The sequence below is a fragment of the Hipposideros armiger genome, unplaced genomic scaffold, assembly GCF_001890085.2.
Source record: "Hipposideros armiger isolate ML-2016 unplaced genomic scaffold, ASM189008v1 scaffold_159, whole genome shotgun sequence".
Taxonomy (NCBI): domain Eukaryota; kingdom Metazoa; phylum Chordata; class Mammalia; order Chiroptera; family Hipposideridae; genus Hipposideros; species Hipposideros armiger.
Window position 1 is genome coordinate 3,033,772 of NW_017731509.1, and position 24,581 is coordinate 3,058,352.

Sequence of the window (24,581 nt, forward strand, 5' to 3'; positions counted from 1 at the left end):
AAATAAAATATAAGCAAAGATATAAGCAATGCTCTAAAGAAAATTAAGCAGGGGAAGGATTGACTGGGGGCAAGAATGGAGGAAGAGATTTGCCTTAAAATAGAACAGTCTTTAAGGAGGTGATATTTGAACAAATACCTGAATCAAGTGAGGAGGAGACCTTCGGGAATAAAAAAGCATTCTAGGAAGAGGAGACCACAAGTGCAAAGGCCCTGTGGTTGATATAGCTTGGTGCTTTCAGGGAACAGCAAGTGTGGCTGTAAGAGATAGGCAAAAAGGAAGGGTGGGAAGAAGAAAGGTAGGAGAGAGCAGCAGGGCCAGGTCATGTAGGTGCCTGAAGAATAGTAAATCACAGTGTTAGTGAATCCAAGAGAACCTGAGTCCTATCCTCGTATCCTCTGTGCCTTGTAAACCAAGCCTAACACTCTGCAGTGGCTCACTAAATAGTTGCTGAATGAATGAATGTTGGAAATGAACATTTATGTATGGAACTTCATATCTTGGACTTATATGAACCATTAAGTAAAGATATTATGGCACAGTGAGGGCATAGTAAGGTATAGTATGATCCAAATGATAAAGCTCAGATGACTTGAATATCTGTTGTCATTTAAATATGAAAATTTGAGTCAAATCTGTATATTTTATTCACTATGTCTTGACATTATAAACACTGCTGTTGATTAAGACCAAATAGTAAAACATACTTGAAATGAATGTAAAACAATTAAGACGGTAACATTTTTGGTCTTCCCTCATCCCCCTTCCAGTGCAAATACACAACCTCTGGCCTCATTTCGAATTTTCCCTTGTGCAACTCTGCCATTTCCCTCCTAGAGATTTTAAAGAAACTCATCTCTAGCACAAAGGCCTATATTTGCAGAAGAAGAAATTAGCATCTTTTCCAATAAATTGACAGATTCCCAAAAAGGCAGAAAGGGGAGTAGGGAGAGAGAAATTATTTATAGAAGTATAAATTCTAAAGGCACCTAATTAATTGTTTAAATGGATCTATAAGTGGGAATGGAAAAACTCCAGAAGATGGCTAATCATTTAAAGCTTTTGTCTCCATGAAGTTGAACACAGGGGGAGATGTGAACATTTCAAAATAGATGACACCAAAAATTTAACCAACTCATCATGAAATATGTATGAACCAGCATTCTTACTGGTGTGGGTCAACGTAGCTGTCTCTGTGTAAGCACTCGTGTTCAGCCCTAAGCTTACTCGTGATTAAGTGACCTGGGGTGAGGTCCGTCCCCTCTTCCAAATTCAGTGTCCCTATCTCTGAGGGGGTAGGACTTGGGTTTCTGGGTCCCTGAAGCACTAAGCTCTGTGACCTGTTTTATCTGTAGCCCCACATTATTGTCTTTCTGGAGAACAGTGACCACTGTCACACAGTGGGGGTGTGGCTCCCTGTGACACTCAGATGATTTTGTGGATGGGATGTCATAGGGGAGATGGGATGCTCCCATCTGCAGACAGAGCCAGATATTGGGCTGGACCTTGTGAGAGCACAAGTTGACATGTGGTCTAAGTTTTCTTAGAACCATAGACTCCCTAGGTACTGTGGTCCAAATTCTATCTGATTCTGCCTGTCGTGTTGCCTCTAAAAAATGGAAACTCAGGCCAGCCCCCCAAAAACGAAAAATTAAAAGACCCATTATAGTTTTTAAACAGTGCTATCACTGAAAATGTCTTCCTTATTTTAAACTATGGCTTTATGGAAAAGAAGCCTTTCCCCTTTTCTTCAACTCCATCTCCATCTTCTCTGCATCTGGCGGGATGTGGGACGAGCACTTGGCCACCGATGTCTAGCAAAGCTCTGAAATTCCCAGACTCTCAGACTAAAGAAAGCTTTCCTCGCTGAGCTGTGGCACATGGAGCAAAAGCCACGCTCCTTCCTGCTGGAGTTGGCCAAAGACAAGCTCTAAGAGTGACAGTGGAGGTCACATATTTACCTTCTGCATCACTTCACTGCCCTGAGATGCCTGGACCTTGTGATCTCCCATCACTGCCATGGCTCTGTCTTCCCAAAAAACCCAGCTGTCGACAGTTCTTTCTGTTTTTTAAACCCCTGTAGCTCCTATGGCCTGAACACTTTTTCTCAACAGGGAACCTCTTGGCTTCCACGTAGGAGAGTTCATTGTCAAAGCATCCCTGGGTCTCATCCCCTAAATATTTACCAGTAACCCCCTTCAGTCATTGTGACAGCCAAAAAAATGCTCACACGCATTTTAAAGATATACCAGGGATACCAAAAAAATGTATACACATGATTTGAATTTGTCCTTTGTAATCGATATATTTTGAGTATTACAATTTTAATACAGTTTTTTTCCTTTCTTAAAATGTGTATACATTTTTTTTGGTACCCTCTGTATTTTAAGAACGCGGAAGTGTATAGGCCTTAAGTGTTTCGTTAAGTTTTGACAATTGTATGAACTCATGTAACCACCACGCAGATGGAGATGTGGAACATTTCCATGGCCCCTGTAAGTTCTCTCTTTCTCCTTTCCAGTCAGTACCCACCCTCAGTGGTAACTGTTCCTGTTTCTGTCATTGTAGATGAGTTTTATCTGTGCTTGGTCTTCATATACATGGAATCATATAGTAATTTTTGAGATCATAAAGTAATTTTTGAGATCCATCGGTGTTGTTGTAACCCCACATTACCTGATACACATAGGCTTCTAATTGCCAAATAGAATGGTGATAGCTGCCTTACTCCCACTGAGAAAAATATGGGCTGTGAGTTAAAGTCACTATGTCCTAGCCTGATGTACAAAACCCTCTGTCATGTGATGTGAGTCCCCTCCCCTGCCCACTCTCCAGCTGCACTGAGGTGGCCTTTTCCCAGCACACCTGGCCCTTCCATCTCTCCAGGCCTTTGCCCCGGCAGAGTTCTCTGCCAGAAATGTCCTCCAGAAATGTCTGGTGAACTCCTGCTTGTGCTTGAGATGCTCAGATATCACCTCTCTGTGCAGCTTGGCAGACTGTCCCATTGCGCCCTCCTAGGACTCCCATAAGACAGCCTCGGTTGACCCATAGCACATTTCTGACTTCACTTACTGGACCGGAAGCTGGTTGAGACAGAGACTGGGTCTTAATCATCTGCGTGTATCCTCACCAGCCCAGCTCAGAGCTTGACAGTGAAGAAATGGATGTAAGATTATAACAGGTCACATCTCAAGATTATCTTAGAGACAAGCTGGGTCTACAATTATCTTAGAGACAAGCTGGGTCTTCAATATTGTATGTCTGAAACCCACCTTCTGAAGCTGATAAAAAGAAAGGTGTTCAAAAAAGACAGGGTCATCTCTGACTACAAATGATAAATGTGGCATGAAACTCACTGCCAGTGAGGCAGAGACCTCCAGCCCTTCCCCAGAGGACCTGTCAACATGGGAAATGGCATCAATAAATGCCAAGGAGTACAGCACAGGGAGCCAGGAGGATGGGGAGGAGATCAGAGTCATCAGAGAAGGCTGCGGGGAGGAGGTGAGCTCCAGGAGTTTTAAAGAGGAGTCAGTTGAGCAAGGGAGTTACGTAGTCCGGGTAATCCATACGGAGCCTCAAAGCGTGATCCAGGGCAGCCTGTTCATGGGCTTGATCTGTCCTCTCGTGACCCTGGTCCTGAGTCCCACGCAGCTGCCCTTCCCTCCTTCTCACGCATTTCTTCCTTCCTTCTTTTTTACTTGGTCACGCCTTCCCATCTTCCTTCGAAAGCTAAGTATATAGGAAAAAGCTGGATGTGCATTGCCCTGCCCGCCTTCCCTCCTGCTCTACACTGGGCTCCCTGTTTTGGTGGATATAGAAGGAGGCCCGTTCCCTGCCCAAGTCCCATCTGGCTTTTATTTTTTTTCTTTCCCATTCCATTTGACTTCCTAGCTCACATTCTATTCTCCCTCCTGGCAAAAGAGCCTCAGACTTCACTAATGCTTTCAAACGCAGCCTCTGCCAGGCCCTACATCTGAATCAGCTGACCTGACTCCACTACCAAACCCTAAAGTGCCAGGATCTTCCCAGCCTGTGCTGCCACAGCTTAGCTGTGCCCGAGCACAGAAAGGTTAAATCAGAGGCTGAGGGAGGGGCCCTGACATAGGACTAGACCCCTCAGTGTGGTATGGAAGGAGCTGGGGGCCTCCCTAGCTGCAGGGGAGCCAACCTAGCTCTGAATCCCAGCTTTCCCCTCTGTGAGTGCTACATGCCCCATGAGAAGTGGTTTTGTAATCGATGAAGAGCAGAGCATCATGGGCAACCTGGAGCAAGGCACAGGCGGCCTTGGCCGTCCAGGCCAGGGCTTGGCATCAGGGATGCCTAGGGCTGAAACCAGAGGCAGGTAGAGACCACAGCACAAAATCAATTGTGATCAGGGTGGGTGTAGAGCCAGCACAGGCTAGGTCAGAATTCTAGTTCCAGGTGGATGGGGGAGAGCTGCAAGAGTACACAGACCCCAGTCCTAGAGAGCAGGTGACCAAGACAGAAACTGCCTGCCAGGGCATAAAGTGGAAAGCCAGGTGGAACTGGGCCAGTGTCAGAGCCAGACAAGCATCAGTGAGCCTAAGTGTTGATGAAACGCTTAACAACAATAGTATTAGTTAATACTTACATAGTGTAGTATGTGCAAGGCTTTCTGTTTGCTCATCACAATAATATTGAGCTAAGTGCTATTACTGGTCCATTTTACAGATGAGAAAACTGAGGCATAGAGAGTTGGAGTGAAATTTCTGACCTCCTCCAAGACTGGCAACATAACCCTTCACAGTCATAGCTTGAAATCTGCCTTGATGAGAGCATTTATACCATGGAAATGTATACAAATGCCACAAACCAGGGCTTTTAAAATTTTTACTTCTTTTGTTTTTTTTCAATCCCTTCATCTTTTTCATCCAAGCCTCCAACCCCGCTTCCCATATGGCAACCATCAGTTTGTTCTCTGAATCTACGAGCACTGGGCCCTGTTCTAAGCATTTTACATGCGTCTCTTGTAAAAACGTTGTGTGAGGATCAAAATTCATTTTATCTCCACGCAGAGAGCCCTCTGAAGTGTAGACACTGTTATCCCCATTTCACAGATGAGGAAACTGAGGCACAGAGAAGTCAAGTGTCTTGCTTAAAATCAGGCAGCCAGTAGGGGAGCCTTGATTCATGATTGGGCAACCCAATCCCAAAGTCTGTGCTTTGTAGTGGCTTTAATGAGCTATTTATACATGCGCAAACTCTAGCCCACTTTTCATTTATTTATTTTTTTTTAAATATGTCTTGATTATTTGCCTGGTGCCAGATAGAGTAGTAATCATGGGAAACAGGAAAGTCCATATAAGAGGCTGTAAACCTAATGGTTTAAATAAAGTCTGGGCCTCGGGTGGAGGCAAACTCAATCTGAAGCCTGGTTTTGCCACTTACCAACTGTGTGACCTTAAACAAGTGACTGGGTCTCTCCAGGTCCCAGTCTCCACATGTGTAGGAGATTTATAACCGTGTTTAGCTCATAGGGTTATAATGAGAAATGAATGATGTCATGCACAGCGCTTGGCACAGCACCCAGCGCACAGTAAGCACTCGGTAAAAAGAGGCTGCAGTGATTATAAACCACAAGTTTGTGAGGCAGGGATACAGGTATCAATAGATGATTACCAAACGTAGAGGTGAGAACAGAAAAAGGAGTACCCAGGTTTTCCTAAGGGAGTCAGGGAGGGTTCCACCGAGGAGGCGACATCTGAACAGGGTCTTTGAAGAGCCTTAAAGAGTTTTCCAAGCAGAGAAGGGAAAGGGGGGCTTTTCCAATGAAGGGGAAAGTGCATTCCAAGACATTGCAAATAAGGGTGAGCGTCTAACCGAATGGAAATACCAGAACACCCCACAAGAAGTGTGATCACGCCTTCGCTTTTGTGATTGCCTGTTTTCTCTTTGTAAATTAAACTGCATACCTGGGGACTAGAGGGGGTGGAGAGAGGGAGCAGAATAGAGTGTTTTCGGAGTCTTGGAGAACAGAGGGTTAAACCAGATGACCTTTGAACTCTGAAATCCTGCTCTTCAGTTGATCTTCTTTTGGGCTCTTGTCTACCACACAGGTAGGACTCTCCAAAGCAGGCACTCCTTATTACAGCTGAACACGACCTTGGCAGCATCTGCCCTCTACCCTTGAAGGTGAGGCAGCCTTTGCCAGGCTCTATGGCCCAATGCCTTGTTTCCCTGATCCTGGGAGCGCCCTCTGCTGGTCCCGTGCTGCTCCGCCACCATCCACCTCATTAAACCTTGCCGGCCCCAGAATTGAAGTTGGACCTTATGGGAAAGCCCTTAAAAGTCATTAAATTGAAGTCCTTTGATTTCTGTTTGGAGCTGCTGAGACTCATGTGAGAGGAAATGACTGGCCCAAGATCACACAGTGGCCAAGGACTAGAGCTCAGGGCTGCTGAGCTCTTGGCTAGTGAGCAGATGTCACCTCAGTAATGTAGCACAGCGGCATTACACGCACTCCCCACCCAAGCCGATCTTCCAAGGAGGGCTCCCTGGGCTGTTTTTCAGGTGGACAAGGGATTTCCAGTCATTCTGTTCCTGGGGGGGGACACACAAAGCAAATGGCCCTGCAGGGATGAGCTCCTTCAGAGCCCTGAGTATGGGGACAGGCACACTGGAGTCTCCCTCAGGCGCCTTCACTAATTCACCTACTGTGTGAGCCCAGCCACCACTTCACCACCTGAGCTTTACTTTCTTCATCTGTAAGACGGGGATGCTGCCCTATAGACTTACGCTGAGGAATTTTTAAAAGACCATACATGCATACCTTGAAGATATTGCAGGTTCTGTTCCAGACTCCCACAATAAAGTGAGTAGCGCAATAAAGTGAGTCGTAATCTTTTTGGATTGCGACTGGAGGGTCTTGCCTTCAATTTTTAAAAAACTCAACATCTGTGAAGCGCAATAAAGTGGCGCGCAATAAAACGAGGTATGTCTGTACATGTCACAACAGCTGTAGCCTGCTGTTTCGTTGATGTTCACTCTCTTCCTATTTTCAGAGCATAGTTTTAACAAAGGCTGAAAGCCAGAAGAGAGGAGAGCTTAGGAATATGGGAGGTGAGAGGCAGATCTGTCAGTACTAGCAGTGTGGCCTGTGGCAGGTCACTTCACTTCTCAGAATCTCCTTTTTCTTATCTGGAAAATGCAGGTAATAGCATGTTTCTCCTAGGGCTGTTTTAAGAATTGAGGTGTGCCTCCTCTCTCTGGAAAGAAGAAGGGAGAAGGCAAACAAGAGGAAGAACATCACAAATGAGCGTCTTGGTCAGTTTCCCCGCCCCATGTCACCCTTGTCATACTGAATTTCTTTCTGTTCTTTGAACGTGCTCTGCTTTCTCTCAGCTCCAGGCGCCTCCACGTGTCCTCTTCTGCCTGGAACGCCCCACCTGCTTTTCTCTCCTACCACAGCTGCTGGCCCCTGCTCCTCCTCCATGTGCATCACAGATTTATTCCTGGAAACCATCCTTGATTCTGCTTCCTTAGGGGCCTCGTAGGTACCCCCACAGCGCCCCCACTCCTCCCATCAAATGTGCCATGGCCTGTTGTTTACCTGCACTCCCCCGTGATGCCCTGAGAGCCTATAGCTCATTGTATTTCCAGGGCCTCATACCATGGGCTGTGCATAGTAGGTGTTTAGTAATCACTCGTTGAGCAAATGAATGGTCCAGTCCCTGAATCAGACTCACATGCAACATAGAAAACTCTGAGAAGCCTGAACCCCTGTGCAGGCTGGGCCTCTCCAGCACCCTTCCTTCCATCTTCCCTTCCCTTGGGCCTCTGCCACCTTTACGCCCCCGTTTCCCACCAACAGAGCAGGATAGAGGAGAAGTCATCATTTATCTGGGCACATCCCAAGCAGAGAACACTCAGACCCTGTGTTTGGGATCCAGAACACTCCAAGTTTGCCGTCTGCTCAGACGTGGGGACAGATGGCTGGACAGTGGACAGCTGGGCAGGGAGGGTAGGCAGCTTGGCAGGATAGAAATAGCAGTGAACTAAGCATTGGGAGTCCTGGGCTCACAGCCTATCTGTTCCACGAATTTGCTGCACATATCAGTCTGGGTCCTTTGGTTGCCAGCAACATAAACTGACTCTTAGTAACTTAGGCAGAAAAGCCACTTATCAGCAGGCTTTGGGGTATGACACAGAATGAAACTGGCCCCTAATCTTAGGCCCTTCCAGTGACAAGGGACAGGCAGGGTGACAGAGGAAGAGCGAGGTCATCCCCAAAAGAAAATCAGGATTTTGTTAACTACCTGAAAACAATTGTTCACACCCTGTATGACCTGAGGCAAGTCACTTAACCTCTCTTGCCTCAGTTTGCCCACTCGGATGTTCTAAAGCAGACATCTGTCCTCCATTCACGTCTCCAGTATTTTTTTGCTGAGAAAGCTTCCTGCCCTGGTCCCAGATAGCACCTTTCCCCATCTAGACATCTTGGGAATGAATGATGAGGGAGCAAGGTGAGTGAGTGTGTGGTTCCTTGCAGCTCATCACACTGAGGAGGGCAAGCCCTCTCCACGTGCATGCTGTGGGACCCATGACGCATTGCATGAGGTAGTCAGCCTGATCATTTGTTCATGGAACCAGCATGTCCTCTGCCCCTGCACGCTGAACATGCTGATGGAAATCTGGATGGCACATGGGCTCTTCCTGGTGATGGTCTGACCATCGTCTCCAGGTTGGGAAGGTCCTAGCTAGAGCCTGTGCTTCCAGCGCCTACCCCAAGACCCTACCTTGCCCTTCATTTGACCTTTAACATGGACATTGACAGACTCAGGCCCTATAGCAAACACTTGGGATGCAGAGGTGGCTGACCGAGTGGGATACTGCAAGTCACTGGAAGCCCGGTGCAGGAGGCAGGTGCATAAACAGCTAGCAATAGCAGCAAAACAAAGTCAGAGGTGGAGAGAAGTGTGCTCGGGGTGTGGGAGAGCCCAGAGATGAGAGAGCTTGATTCTTCCTGAGAGATCAGTGAGTGCTTCATGGAAGAGGTAACCTTGAGAATGACTACGATTGGGCAGGATGGGGAAAGGAAATTCCAAGCTGAAGGAATAGCATGAACAAAAGCCTGGTGGTGGGAGTGAACAGGTGTGATTCAGGAAATGGAGGAGTCTGGTGGGGTCGCGCTTTGGGAGGGTGGTAGGAGGTCCGTATTGACAGTGAAGGGTGTCTAGAGGGCACCGGCAGCCAGTGTGAAGTCCAAAGTAGAAGGCATGTCTGCCTGGGTTTGGGTCAGAAGGCTCCTGGGGACTCAGCCTTCTACCCAGGAGCCCTGGCTTCAGCATCCCAGCTCCTCCTCGTCCCTCACCCACCTGGGGAGAGGGCTCAGGCTGCTCTGCCTCCCTCCCCAAACCTGTCAGCTATTTCTCTGCATAAGTGCTGGGCAAAGCTGGCATCTATTCCAGGATGTCTCCTAACAGCACCCACTCATCCCCCATCCCACCCCCAGGCAGAGGTGAAGTGCCCCTAGCCTATCTCGGACAGGCCTCTTAGAACACATCACCCAGCCCACAGCAGGTACCTGTTCTGTCTACCCAACCCCACTCCACCGGCCACAAGCTCTGAGAAGATGGGGCGGGCTAGCCCGGTCCAGGCCAGGTCTCCGGCACCCAGCCTGGGTGGAGTAGCTGCGTGATACACATACGAATGAACAGATGATGGTGATGACATTCAAGCTGCAGGGAGCTTAGCGTCTGACCAGTTATTTTATAAATGAGGCCTCGGGCCCAGGGTGAGAGAAGACTACTCAAAGTCATAAGCATGTTGAAAGCAGAGTTTGAAAAAGAAGTTTGGTTCGTAGCAGCACTATTCACATTAGCCAAAAGATGGAAACAACCCAGATAGATGTCCATCACCTAATGAATGGATAAATAAAATGTAGTATATCCTTACAGTCAAATATTATTCAGCCAAAAAAAGGAATGAAGTACTGCTACACCTTCATTTCAAGGATGACCTTTGAAAATGTTATGCTGAGCGAAAGACACGAGACACAAAAGGCCTCATATTGTATGATTCCATTTATGTGAAACACCCCGAGTAGTCAAATATATAGAACAATGAGAAGAAGAGTGGTTGTTAAGGGCTAGGAGAGGGGAGACTAGGGAACGGCTCCTTAAAGGGAGTGGGGTTTGTTTTTGGGCTGATGAAAATCTTCTGGAACTAGAGAATAGCAGTAGTTGCACAACATCGTGAGTGCATTAAATTCCACTGAATTGTACACTTTAAAATGGTTAAAATGATGAATTTTATGTTATGTGAATTTTACCACAATAAAAAAAAGGAGTCATTTGGGACCAGATCAGATGCCACCAGCTGGGCCTAATGTCAATTTCTCAGACCTATCTGCTGGCCCCGCTTCCTGTTACAGACTTCCCAAGTCCAGGCCATGGGCTGGGGAGCCTGTGGCACCGCCTCAGTGTGGGGGAGCCCTATGGTCGGGGGGAGAGGGCTGTCCCCCAGGAAACAGGATTCCCGGCAGCCAGGCCTGCTTTTTGCTCACGGTCCCCTCCTGAGTCCTGTCCCCGCTTCACGTTCCCATCCCACTGACCAGCCTGCTTCCAATTACTGCCACCTGTTCTGTACATCTCGGGCCTCCACGCCTTGCTCTTGCAATTTGCTCTATGCAAGAAGGTATTTCCCTTGTGACCTGTCATCCACCTAGAAACATCCTTTAAGAACCAGCTCCTGTCTTCCCCTTGGAAAAGACTTTCTCTTCCCCCCGCCCCCTCACCACAAGCAGAACTGAGCCCTTCCCCAGGTGTCACGTGCATGTGTCAATTAAAGCAGGTGTGGGTGCCATCGTGTTTGCACATGCGTCTCCCCAGGAGGACTGGGAGCCGTGGCTTGTTCGTCACTATTCCTGGGACAGCTCTGGGGCCGTGCACATACGAGGTGCTCAGCAAATGCTTGTTGAATGAGGCAATGGCTTTGGGATGGATCTCTTAGTTCCCAGACATTCGCCACCAGTGAGGGAGGGACAGGCTGGGGGATGTCTTTTTATCTCCGGTGTTCTCTGGTTCTAAGAGCAGCAGTAGTTGGGGGGGTCACCCCAGCAAGTTTCTGTCTGTTGTCACAGGCCAGTTTTCTGCTCCGGTTGCCTGGCTGATAAAGGAGAGAGAAGGAGCCTGCAGCTATTTCTGCTCTTGGCAGGGAGGAAGGAAGGCGATGCCCAGAGACTAGGTTTCTCCATCTAGCCTGAATGGACCATCTCTGTTCTTTGGAAATCTAATTAAAACCCTCCCCTGAACAGGCTAGACATATGAGTTTGGGCTGAGGTTGCCTGGAGTCCTTCAGCTACAGGACCGAGCAGCGGGCTCTTGCTCCATTTCCCTCTACAAACGCAAGGTGCTACTCTTTCTGTTTTTCTGATTATGAAATTAGTCATTTTCTAGGAAGCTTATTTATAGAGTCCTCTGCACACATGCAGCACCAAGCTATTCTGAACACGGCTTGGGGCCAGAGAGGCTTAAGGTGTGAAAGCAGCTGTGAGTCACCCCTGGGGCCCCTTCCAGAGGTATGGATATTTTGGTTACCTTTCTGTACCCAGCCAGGGGGCCAGCCCTAATGGGCTGCCCTCTAACTGGGGTGCTCTTTAGGATAAAGAAAGAAAAAGCTCAGGATTGGAAGATTGGGGGTAGGTGTTCTTGATCCCAATCCCTGCGTGATGTACCACCTGAGGCAAGTCAGACCCCCATTCCGTGCCTCAGCTTCCTCCTCTGCAAAATAAGGGGCGTTCCACATGTGTAATTCTGTGACTACTGCGGACAGCAGCTCTGGAGGAGGGTTCCAAGGAGTCTAACAAAGAATCGCCCACAGGGCAGCTCAGCTCAGATGGCAGCCATGTTTGAGGTTCCTGGTATTTTCTCAAGAAGGTCAGACCAACATTCATTTTTTCCAGCAAGTATTTATTTATTGAACACCTACTATGAGCCAGGCACTGTGTGAGGCTTTGAAGATACAATGGTAAATAAAAAAGAAATGGTGGTCCCTGCCACATGTAGCTTGTAGTCTAATGGTCGCAAGAGATGTTAATCAAATAACAGCATAAATTAAAATGAAATTTCAAACTGTGTCAAGTGCTATGAGTAAAAAGTACTGAGCTGGGGGAGTTCTCCAGGCAGAGAAAAGTGTATACAAAGTCACTGTAAGAAAAAGAGCCTATGGGCTGACTGAGTGGCTCAGTTGGTTAAGAGCGCTGAGCAACAGGGTCGCCGATTTGATTCCCACGTAGGCCAGTGAGCTTCACCCAAGCTGAGCTGCTGCTGAGCTGCCAACAGGTGGCAGGATGGCTCAGCTGGTAAGAGCGTGTGCTCCTAACAACAAGGTTGCCAGTTCGACTCCTGCACAGGATGGTGGTCTAAGCCCACCCGCAACTAAGATTGAACACGGCACCTAGAGCTGAGTGGCTGCAAACTGCTGACAGGTGGCCAGATGGTGACTGGATTTAGAGCTGAGCTAGCTGCGCCCTCCACAACTAAGACTGAAGGACAACAACTTGGCTGTTCCCCTTCCCAATTCCCCAACACTGTTCCCCTTCCCCAATTCCCCAATAAAATCTTGAAAAGAAAAGAGCCTATCCACAGTGGCTAGAGTGCAGAGATCAAGAAACATGAAATAAGGTTGGACAGATAAACAAGGGTCAGATCATGCAAGATCTAGTAAGCTTTGTTAAAGGATTTTCATCTTTGTTCTAAGCACAGTATGATGCCATTAAAATAGGTTTTCAAGGAAGGTTATATATTAAATGTTGAGTTTTGAAAGAGTTGATTCTAGCTCAAGCTTGCCCCATTCAGTTGTGAATGTTGTAAACTGCCCAACCTATAAAGCCATATGTATTGGAGCATATGGAGACTGTTTTGGAGGCCAGCCTAAATGGATGCTGGAGACCAGTTAAAAGACTGCTGCAGTAATCTAGGCAAGAGATGCTGGCTTGGACCAAGATGGAGGTGGTGGAGAAGGAGAAAAGTGGAGGGACTCAGGAGACATTTAAAGGGCCTTGACAAAAGCAGACCTCTCTGCAAGAGAGCTGGGCTCTGGGATATGGGTTTCTCAGAGACCCTGCCAATTGCAGTGAGGAAAAAAAATAAAATAATGCAGTGCCAGTTGCGAGCACCTTAACCCAGCCTGTCTGCCTGCCCTTAATTGTTTTGGATCTGCAGCCAGGCCTGAAATCGGCCATAGGACCAGTCTGAGAGGCAGGACTGCAGGACTGGTGGGCAGAGAAGCAGCTGACTGCTCAGATTTCGTGGAAGCATTATGCTAATGAGACTCTATTAAAGTTTCTTTTGGTTGCCAGTCTCAGAAATCAAATCCCACTGGCTTCAGCTAAAATGTTGGAACTTATTGGAAGGATTCTGGGGTATCTCATGGTCTTGATGAACACGTTGCCCATTCAGGACTCAGAATGGGCAGGAATGCGGCAGCTCCGAGGCCCTTGGCAGCAGGTTTTTTCGGACCTTTAATCCAGAACACTGTGGCTACCATGATTCAACACCAGTGACTGAAGGCTCCAGGCCCTCCAGAGTACATTTGAAAAGTGCAGGCTAGAGAATCTGATTGACCCAGGCTGGTTGGTGTGTCCATCCCTGAATCAGTCAGCTGGGAAAAGCTAGACTCCAGGATAGTCCCTGATAGTCTTGAAAGAGGGTTTTCTGATTTCAAAAAGAAGTAGAACATTTAGACTATGCAAAAATTACCTATCGCTTCTTCTCTACCTATTTCTGAAGAAGAATTTCGCATATCGCTGTCCACTGCCTGAGGCACTGGGCACTTGTAGGCCTTGGGGAGCAGGACACAGACTGTGTCTTACCCGGACCCCTCTTCTTGCTCACCCATGCTTTCAACTATTAAACACACAGGAACTAGGAGGAGGAACAGCACAGCAGTGAGATCATGAGCCTAGAGTCCTAGACTGTAATTTCATCCGCAGCACCACCTTAATGAGCTGTGTGACCTTGGGCAAGTTACTTAACTTCTCTGAGCCTGCTTAATGATCCTTAATTCATGGGGTCATGATAAAGACTCAGTGTAATAAAGTTTGAAAAGTGCATTGCATATAGTAAGGCCTCCTTCCATGGTAGAGATGATGGTGTTATAGATGGTTATAGTGATGATGATGTTGCTGCTGATTGCATATGGAAGATACCTGCAGAATCCTGTTGCTGCCTCTGCAGCCCGATCCCTCGGTAGGTTGGTCTTGTCCTCAGGTTCCCCTGATGGGGTGGGGTTATTCAAAGGGACACAGTGCAAGAAAGGAAGGCTTTTTATCTTTGCTCAGGCTTTTGTCTTGATCCCAGCCCAACAGCATCATTTCATGTTTTTGATTCTGCTGCAGGAGGGAGAGAGAGAATCACGCTGCTGATGACTCTGCGGGAGGGGCCCTGGACATGTGCTGCAGTGAGAGGCTGCCGGGTGAGTCTTCCCAGCACGCAGGTGCCCCCCAGACTTCCGAATGGAAGGAGAGAGCCCCAGAGGTCCCTGGGGCTGGAGTAAAGCCTGGTTAGCTGCAAACTTGCTGGAGAGGAGTGACTCAGCTGGTCCATAGGTCTTCATTTAAATGAGGATTTGTTTTTCTAATCCCTGATGTCTTTCTGACCTGTTATCCTTTGGAGCTGCTCTAGGCTGGGAAGAGTGGGTAGCTGAGGATGTGCTGGGAGGGTGGAGAGAATGGTGAAGAGCTGGGGAGTCCACGGCTGATCAGAACATGACCACTGACCCGTAGTGTGTTGGGCAGACTTCATGAGGTAAGATTAGGAAACACAAACAACCTGTCTATGGCATGAACCCAGGGTGGGGTGGGTGGGGTGAAGAAACTACCGGATAGCCCTGGTGAGAAGCCTGGTTGTGAATGTCATGTTGTGCTGTGTGAGTCTGGTTGACCACACTTGGGGGGAGCCTGGATGTCTGAACCAGAGGCCACTGTGGTCACCACAGAGACATTACCAAGGCACTCCTGCCCGTGAGTGGCAGCATGGTCCAGTTGTAGATCAAATAAGTCGTGTTAAACAGCCCTGGAAGGAATAAAGGGAAGGAAAATGGGGGGAGTTTTTAGTAGGATTTTTTGTTTGGTTTTTTTTTTTTTAGAAAACTTTCATTGTTTTTTTTCTTCTTATAAGAAATAGCCATTGTAGAAATATTAGAAAATAAAGACAAATAGGAAAAAAAAAAGAAAAATCAACATACTCCTGTAACACAGCATACATTTTCCTATCTCCTTCCAAGTCTTTTTGTTTAAAACAAACACACACAAAAACCCAGGCATTTGAATTCTAATGTTGAAGTCCCAAACCTGTAGCTTATCAGAAGCCTCATGATTGGCAAGGAACCTTAGGATGGAGTCTTCAGTGACACTCTTTAAAATAGACATTTAAAACAACTAGGTATGCCTCTAAAGTGATGACTCTTTAAAATAAGTGGTTATTTTCTTCACACCATGAGCCAGTGCCCCAGGTACTGCTGAAGCCCCTCAGGCAGCAAGGTAAGCATGGAGCCCCTTAATGCAATTCACACCTTATCCAGTAGGGGTGCCATTTCTCAAAAACACTTTGGACAGCCTGTTGAAAATGGTCTAAGGTGGACCCCATCGTGGCACAGGAATCGTGAGGACTGGAAACAACTAGCTTGAAGAAAAGAATTTTCCAAAGGGATGTGAAAGCTGTCTGCAACTGTCTGAAAGGCTGCCTTGTGAAGGAGACAGCCGATTTTTTCTGTGTGTATCTGAGGAAGATGGCATAAACCCAATACATCGAAATTAAAGAGAGGCCTGTTGGCCCACAGAATGCAGAACTTTCTTTCTGACGCTAAAAGTGGTCCAGTCATTGAACTTGATAATTTAAGAGGAAGAAAATGAGTGTTCCATCACCAGAGGCATTCAAATATTTTCTGGATAGACATTGGAGAGGAAATTTCCACAATGGGTGTGGGAGGTCGAGATGACATCAAAAGTCCCTTTCAACTATTGAACAGTTCTGTGATTCAGATATGAGTCATAGAATTCGGAGGTGATTCTACAACCAGGGATGGCCCCACTGGCTAGAAAAATCCACGGAAAGTAGGATATGATGTATAGGCATCCAGAGATTAGTGTGGTGTGAAGGAGAAAGCACGGGGTTTGGCCTTTGAGTCTGACTGTTCCATTTACAGGCGGTTATTGGACAGGTTGCTTAATCTTACTGGGCCTCTAGTATCTCATTTGTAAATGCAAACAATAGCACTATGAATATTTATCTTCACAAAGATTAAATAAATATAATCATACACTTATTCAACAAATATTTATTGAAAATCTACTGTTCTGTACTAGGTTCTATACTAGGTGCTAGGAATAATAGTCGTGGCTAAAGCAGACATCGTCCCTTTCTTGCTTTGAGTTGCTCTGGAAAATGGGGTGAAGCCACAGCAGAGAGGCTATAGTGATAAGCATGTTTAATTCCATCCCTCCCTCCCATTCCTCCCTGAGAGCCAGCCACCAGTGTGGAATGGAAGAAGAGTGTTGGTCATCTGCATTGGAGCCGGCACACTGCCTTCCTCATGCTACCTACTGTTCCCAGTGCTTATACACATATGTCTCATGCAATCCTCTCAGTTAACTGAAGAAGTTACTATCATTTGCTATCCCTATCTTATAGTTGAGAGGACCAAGGCCCAGGGAGGTTAGGGAGTCTGTCCAGGTTGTTTACCTAGTGTTTTACAGAGTGAGTATTCACTTCAGGCAGTCTCTCTCCAGAGCTCATACTCCTGGACTCTGCCCCATCCTGCCTCCGTTGTCTCCATGGAGCCACCATCATCTTCTGACACCCTGCAGATTGAGGCAGGAAGAGCGAAGGTGTGTCTGTCCCCAGGGAGGAGTTTGGAGAAGGTGGCAGCTCACACACCTGCCAGTCTTGCAGAGGCCAGGCAAGTTGTGTGCTCCTCTAGACTCCCACGATGCCATCTTGAAATGATATTAAAGTAACTTTTTGTCTGTTTTCTCTATGGGACCATGAGCTCTACGAAGGCAAATACTTCTCTATTTCATCCTCCATGTCCAGCATTCATTCACTCATCTCTTAATCCTTTCACTGGCTATTCATTGAGCGCCTACTGACACTCTTGTAAGCACTGGAGATTCAACAACGCACTAAACTGAGAAAATGTCCACCCTCACAGAACAGTATTATGTGCTGGTTAAGAGCAGGGACTCTGAACCAGGCTTGGCGCCACAACTTACCATTAGGGTGATCATGGGCAAGCTACTTAACCTCTCTGTGCCGCCCACTCACAAAATGATAAGAATAATATTCACTGCCATACAGAGTTGTTGGAGGATTAAATGAATTAAAAGAGAGAGAGCTTAGAACAGGTTCTGGTACACAGCAGGTGCTGCATAGGCATTTGCTATTAAGGGAAAGATAGACAAAATAACTAAGATACCGGGGGTGCCAAAAAATATTTACACATTTTAAGAGATGTTATCTATGTATTACTTTTTGAACTTGGATTGAATCACGGTGGCAATGTGTAGTATGACGTTCGCTCAAAAGATGGCGTTAGGGCCAGCCAAGTGGCACGTTGGTTAGAAGTTGGTTTGGGATGCCAGCTCTGAGCAGCAGGGCCCCAGTTCAGATCCCACATGCGGGCCAGTGACTCTGCCCTCTACAGCTAAGATGGTGAACAACAGCTAGACCTGGAGCTGGGCTGCTGTGAGTCACTGGTGAAGGCGTAGGCTGCAGCCTCTGCTGCAGTGGGCTGCCGTGCTACCATGAGTGGCTGGCAGCCGGCGTGAGTGGCTGGCAGCCCCGAGAGCTGCCAAGAGCTGCCGTGAGCGACCGTCCAGTGGCCGGCGACTGATCTGCCTCACCCAGGAAGAGTTCAATGATCACAATACCAACATGGACCAGTGAAGTGATGTCCTCCACAACTAGACTGAAGAACAAAAGGACAGCAACTTGTCTGTTCCCCTTCCCTGATTCCCCAATGCTGTGCCCCTCCCCCAATTCCCCAATAAAATCTTTAAAAATAAAATAAAATAAAAAAGATGGCGTTAATCAAATGAATGCTAGCATCACCATGCGACAGACAGGACAGTCAGAGAAAATGGCCAAAGCATGGTTGTTGCTCAAGGAGCGCAAGACCATTTTGAAGTGGTATTTGAAATTCGAGAACATTGTGGAAGTACAGCGATAATGGAGGTGTGAGTATGCAACAGAACCTCCAACAACGCCTAACAATTGCACGCATTCATGATAAGTTTGAGACGCATGGTACTGTGTGAAGAAATTGAAACAGCATGCGCAGCGATACAAGTGGACACTTTGGTCAACTTTGCTCAAGCAGTAGTCGCTATAATCAGAAGTGTCTGGACACTGATGGTAACCACTTTGAGCACCTCTTGTAATTGCAGAAGTCAAACGTGACCAGTATTCATCTTTTGTTATTGGTATATATTGAGTGTTACAATTTCAATAAAGTTTTTGCCTTTCCTAAAATGTGTATACCTTTTTTTGGCACCCTCTGTATATAGTATAATAAGTGCTATGGAGAAAATTAAGGCCAAGAAGCAGGGGATGAGAAAGTACTGGAGGGTGGTTTGGCATTGTAAATAGGGTGGTTCTGGAACCTGGTAAAGGGTAGGTTTCCATAAATGTTTGTCAGCTAAAATCATTCACCTGAACTGCAACTTGGACATAAAAGGAGCTAGAGGTATAAAGGCTAGGAGAATTGCAATGCTGGGCCTTTAGAATGAGCCAATGGGCACTGCATGCGATTGTGTAATGATGGTATAAAAATACAGCCCTCATGTAATCTCTCCCCCTCCCAGCTGTCTTTCCTGCTGGGCGAGACGAGAGGCAAGGCAGAGTGAGGGCCAGCCATGCTTGGGTGATTGATTCACTCATTCTTCCATGTACCGCCAGGCTGGGGCAACATGACCAGCACTCCCAGCCACAGTTACTTGGACCTGAGCCAACGCCAAGCAGGTCATACAGTCCTCCCAGCTTGAGATTCATGGGTGAAAACATCCATGTCAGGCATTGCCAACATCCAGGCAACGCACAGCTGCCCCGGGGGCAGGCATGTTTGCTCACACCCCTGGGGCACTCCACACAGGTGCTCATACACTCGTATGTGTTCTTACTTGTCACAGCCTCATGCTCACATATTCACATGCACATACCCGCACAGTCACCCAGACACATGCCCTGTCTTTCTTTGTTTCACAGGGTCCTGCGAGGCACACACCCGCCCTCAAGCTCACACACCTCTTGCACACTCGGGCTCTCTTAGCTCCGTGGCTCCATCATCCACCCCACCCCCCACCCCCCTTCACTATACATGCTTTTAGAGATGGACGAACTTGCTTGCTCTCTCATTCTCTCTTTAAGTTCTTTCTGTCCTGCAGCCACATCCCTTCTCCCGGACACATAGAGACAAGCAGGCACACTCTTTCCCTCCTATTCTCTGCCCTGTCCCCAGGCCGTCAGTTACACATGGTTCCTGGTACTGTAGCAGGCACTCGGTGTATACCCAGGTGCCTTCTCCGCTCCGTGCACACACACACACATTTCTTTTTCTTCTCCCCTCATGTTCACACTCTTTCTCACATGGTCACCCCTCCTTTTCTTCTCTTTCATTTCCCCTTGCTTGCTCACTTACTTGCTCACAGTCACCCAAACACATTTATACATTCCAACTCACACGCCCCCTCTTCCATGCGTAGGTGTTCACATTTGCAAGAAACCAGGCAACCCTGCTGATGCTGGGCCCCTGCTCCTTCCCCAGCCAGCACCAGTTGGGGCCTAGCTTGGGACCGGCAGTTTCCTCAGGGATACAGGGCAGAGGAAGGAAGGAAGGAAGTAAATAAGGCAACAGTAGGTGCTAGTGATAGCATGACATCACCAAGTGTTGCTCTGTGTCTCCAGTGGGCAGACTCACGGGTAGGCCTGCTCCTAACATTTGCAGGGACCGAGGCCAGACTACAGATGGGGCCCCTAGTGGTGCGTCAACCCACTGCTCAGTCCTACACTGCAAGGGACCTTGTGTTCATGCATGTGGGCATTTCAGTCTATGTGCCCAAGCATGGTCCACACTGTGCCCCAATAGTGCTCTTTGGCCACCCCTCAAACCTAAAGATCCCCAAGCAGGAGACCACGTCTACCTTCAGAAGGGTGCACCTGCACCCATGCAGGCTTCAGGCCATTTAGGCAGGGAGCTCTGGAGTCCTAGAAGCCAGAGCATGGCCTGGAAAGGGGAGCGTGGGCCTGCCTCCTGGGCCCTGTGGCCTTCTTACCATGCAGGGAATGGCACAGCCAGAGAAGAGGGCGTGTAGGGCCCAGGTCTAAGGACAACACTGCTCTTAGGAACAAGGTGCTCCCACAGCCCTCAGACAGCTGGCAGCTGGCTGGAGCTATGATGTCACTGCCATCCTGAGATTTAAGTGTGTCATAATTAGCTGGCTCTATGCAAGGTTGAGAATAGACACTGAGGCCTGAGTAGGCCATTGCCCATCTGGTAGGAGCAATTGGTCTCTTAGGCCGGTGGTTCTGATACCCACTCCCCACCTAAGTCCCAGTGACTTTTCCGGACACTCCACCAGCCTTAGGCTCTGTGTCATTGTGGTTATCAAGTGGACCCTTTCTCGATGGGGACGAGATGTAGGTAGGTCTCAGCAAGAGGCCACTGCCCACCATGGGTGGCCTCTTACAAAGTAAAGGGGAGGTCTGTTGAGGACACTTTTGTTACCGTAATCATGCAGCCACTCTCTCTGGCCATCAGGGAGGGTAGGCCAGCTTTCACAGCGGTCCCATTACGGCATGGATAAGATCTTAGGCCAGAAGCCAACAAGGGTCGATTGAAAAGGCAGCCTGACACTTTTTATCAATTTGACAACTTTTTATTGAGCATCCAGTCTGTGCCAGGCATTGGTGATACGGTGAAGAGCAAGACAGACCTAGACCTGGTCCCTGCTTTCAAGGCAGACAGGACTCCATGGAAGGGTGCAACGGTAATCTAACCTTGTCTTGGGGGAGGTTGGCAGGGGGGCGGATCATGGAAGGCTTCCTGGAAGAAATGGCCTTTAAACTGTGACCTGAAGGATGAGTAGGGTCCTGGTGCATGTCTGTAGGAACAGGCTGTTAAAGCATTTTAAAGAACAAGTCAACCTTGTAATGGGCCTTGTCCCCATCTGCTAACCCTTGTTCTCACAAAGTCACCCCAGTCTGGTGCCTAGTACTGGCTCACACTGGTCTGGGAGCAGGTGCAGGAGCCCAGATGGACAACCACAGAGAAGACAGACCTGGATATAGTAGTATTGCTGAGATGTCACTTGTGTCTGTCAACACTCAGACTTTTATTTCTCTGCTAACGGGTGGTTTTGTTTTCACCCAAGACTTTAAATGCATTTAGGGGTGTTTATTGTGGATGATGGTACAATGAATTGTCTTTGACTTGAGTCTTTGGAATAGAAATGAAAGAAAAACAAAACATCATTTGGATATGCAAAGAACCCTAATTGGACAGCATTCTGTAATACCATTGTATTGAGAAGTACCAAGCCAGGTACTCACTGGTCAGCTATGGTGTAGGTTAACTATTCTCAGACACCAGGAGAGATACGGAGGCAGGAGCTCAGGTGGCTGGGCCTGTGGAGAGGCAGACAGACCTGGGTTCAAATCCCAGCTCTGCCACAGACCGGCAGTATGGCCTTGGGTAAATTATCTGACTACTTTGAGCTCCAAACCCTTCACTGTAAAATGAAGGTAATAATATGATATGATCTTCACAGAGATTTTGTGAGGATTAAATGAGTTGATGCATGTTAAGTGCTTATTATTCAGTGCTTGATAAATGGTAGGTCATAATGATGGCAATGAATGTTCCAGGATATGGAGTGTGAACAGAAAACGCTTTGCGTGTTCCCAGAGCCCAGCTCCTAGTGGTGCGTCAAGTCCCAGGCCAGTCCTACAGCAGTGGAGTGGACAGGATCGCTTTGTGGACCTTGCCTGACTCCCCACCACAGGCCTGGGACCTCACAGAACCAGCACAGACACATGCAGGAGTGTTGGCTACTAGCAAAGTCAGGCGGGAAGAGGGGCCAGAGTTGCAGGGAAGACAGTCCTCCATTTTCCTTCACCAGGATAGAAACAGTTCCGATATTCTAGGGAGACACCTGGATGTGTGAGGAGACTAGAAAGACAGTCTTTGCAACTGGAGGAAAAGCTGTCTGGTCCCATCCCCTGCCTCCACACAAGTTGATGCTAAAGCCCATTCAGACAAATGGGCATCCATTGTATTCGTGAGACATGCAGTGACAGATGCTGTCACCTATCTGTGTGGCCTGGCCAGGGGGCTAATCACCCCAGCTCTCAGGAAGTTCTTTATACCTAAAAAAAAAAAAAAAATTTTTTAAAGAAAAACCTCTCCATTTAAGCTTATTTCTCCTTTTCAGGTGTCAGCACCTGCTTTGGCTATCTATTGCTATCTAACAAACCGTCTCAAAACTTAGTGGCTTAATTAAAACGGCAATCATTTTATTTTCTCATGATTCAGAGGACCGTGCAGGGCTTGGCTGGGCGGCTCTTTGGTTCCGTGTGGCATCAGCTGAGGTTATTCCCTCAGCTGTATCCACCTGGCGCTGAGCTGGGATGAGGTCCAAAACAGCTTCTCTTCCATGTGGCACCTCATTGCTCCTCCACTTGGCCTTTCCCTCCATACAGCTAACTTGGACTTCCTCCCAGCATGGTGGTCTCAAGGTAGTCAGATTGCTTATATGGCAGCTGATTTCCCAAACGGAGCGTTCTAAGAGGGGCAAAAACAGAAGCTTCCGGTCTCTGAAAGCCCAGCCTCAGAAGTTACACAGCGTCCCTTCACCACATTTCATTGACTAAAGCCCATCATAGGGCCAGCCCAGATTCAAGAGGAGGGAAATCAGTTTCGCCTTCTGACAGGAGGAGTACAGAGAATCTGTGGCCCTCTTGAATCCTCCAAAGTACCCTCCTTATAAGCTTTCACATTCCTCCTAATACTAGCTTCTCCTCCCCTAAATCTTCTTCATTCAGCCTCCATCTCCTGTCTCATTCTTTCCTCTAACCCCCGAGCTTTCCATTATTTAAGTTACTCACCCTTTGTAATTTAAATCTGCAGTGAGCATAGCTGAATGCAGGCCCACCCCTAACATTTGTAGGGCCTACATATGCTATGTCTGCATCTAAACAGTTAAGAGTCAGAAATCAAGCTAACCAGCTTTCAAATGAAAATGTATTGTGTCCTCCTCCCTTGACAAATATTCCCTTGTAAGGAACTTGAAAACCAGATTCAGATTTAGAATTCTGACTCCTCAAGAGTTCTGCACCAAAATGTGGAACCTAAGGAAAGCCAGTCCCCAGCCACCCCGGCTCTGTCCACCATCACGGGGGCTCTTGTGCACATTTTTGTGGATGGGTACCCTAGCCCACACATCCAAGCTCCAAACACACCTTCTACAGCTACTCCAAGGCCCACAGAAGCACAGTTGTCGGGGATGAGGACCACGCAGGCCCAGGAATCAGGCTTAGGACTGTTTGGGCAGGGAACTCTGAGGTTTGTGTTGCCCAGTGTGTGGTCTAAAGAGGGGAATGTCGCTTTGGCTCCATGAACTTCTCACCATGGGGAGGAGCATGCCTGTGAAGGGGTGAAGCAGGGCCTCTCTAAAGTGTGAGGCCAGTGTGAGGGACACTTTCCTGGGTGTGAAGACAGTGCTGAGTGTGTCTGCCCCTGCATTGGGCATCACCTTTCACAGATGGGCTCTGACAAGCCCATGTGCTGCTCCACACCTCGCATTGTGCCATCTGCATCTCCCCTGTGAAATGGGACAAGCAGCCTTCTCGTGGCACTTGTGAGACTGCAGTGAGATAAAGAATGTGAATGAGGGATTGTACACCAGACTGTCTTGTTCACATGTCATTTTTTACGGTGTCTCATTGTTGAATTCAGAAGCCCTGGATATGAGTGAATCTAGGCTCTGTTCCTTCTGAGCTAGCAGTCTTGCAGGAATCACTTTATATCTCTAAACTTTGAGATTTCACACACGCATATGAAAATTATGCCACGGGACTGATAGAGATGCTTATTAGGACCCCAGGGCTATTTCTTTTTAATCTTGAGTGATTAAAATCTGAAGGATCTAAGGGGCCAGGGAAAGTTGTTAAGGGAGGAACTAGACTGTCTGACTAAGCGTGTACCGGACATCAGCTGGGGTCCCATCCCCTTTTCAAATGTAGATGAGAAGCCTGCCTCAAATTGCCCATTCCGTGCAATCTTTTTTTTCCCCATGCAATCTTCTTAAACCAAGACAAAGCTTTGTATATAGCTCCTCTCTTCTAAGGACCAACCATCAGCCTCCCCTCTCAGTCCCCTCTCAGTCTGGCTTTCTTCTGCTACAAGCACTACAGCCTGGAGTGGTTCCCAGAGCTGATCCCTCTACCCTGGCTCATTCGGTCTCTGGCTAACTGTGACCATTGCATCCTTTTCATTCATCTTTTTGCCCACATCCCTCCTGAACATCCTTTAGCTCAGTGGGTCTCAACCTTCCTAATGCCGCGACC

The 24,581-nt window shown here is 47.7% G+C and overlaps 1 protein-coding gene across 4 annotated transcripts in view; it reads left to right on the plus strand.

Moving 5' to 3' along the window:
• The window catches only part of PTPN5 (protein tyrosine phosphatase non-receptor type 5), a 53,911-nt gene that overhangs the window by 3,856 nt on the left and 25,474 nt on the right, over positions 1 to 24,581 (plus strand). The window contains exons 2-4 of one of the 4 annotated variants that reach the window (XM_019651410.1): positions 7,193 to 7,284; positions 7,363 to 7,510; positions 14,360 to 14,436. In XM_019651410.1, coding sequence (XP_019506955.1) covers positions 7,452 to 7,510; positions 14,360 to 14,436 — 136 coding nt within the window. In that variant the 5' untranslated portion in view covers positions 7,193 to 7,284; positions 7,363 to 7,451. Of the gene's footprint in view, positions 1 to 7,192; positions 7,285 to 7,362; positions 7,515 to 14,359; positions 14,437 to 24,581 lie in introns of those variants that run through there. The other 3 variants (XM_019651411.1, XM_019651413.1, XM_019651412.1) reach the window with 3 other exon arrangements.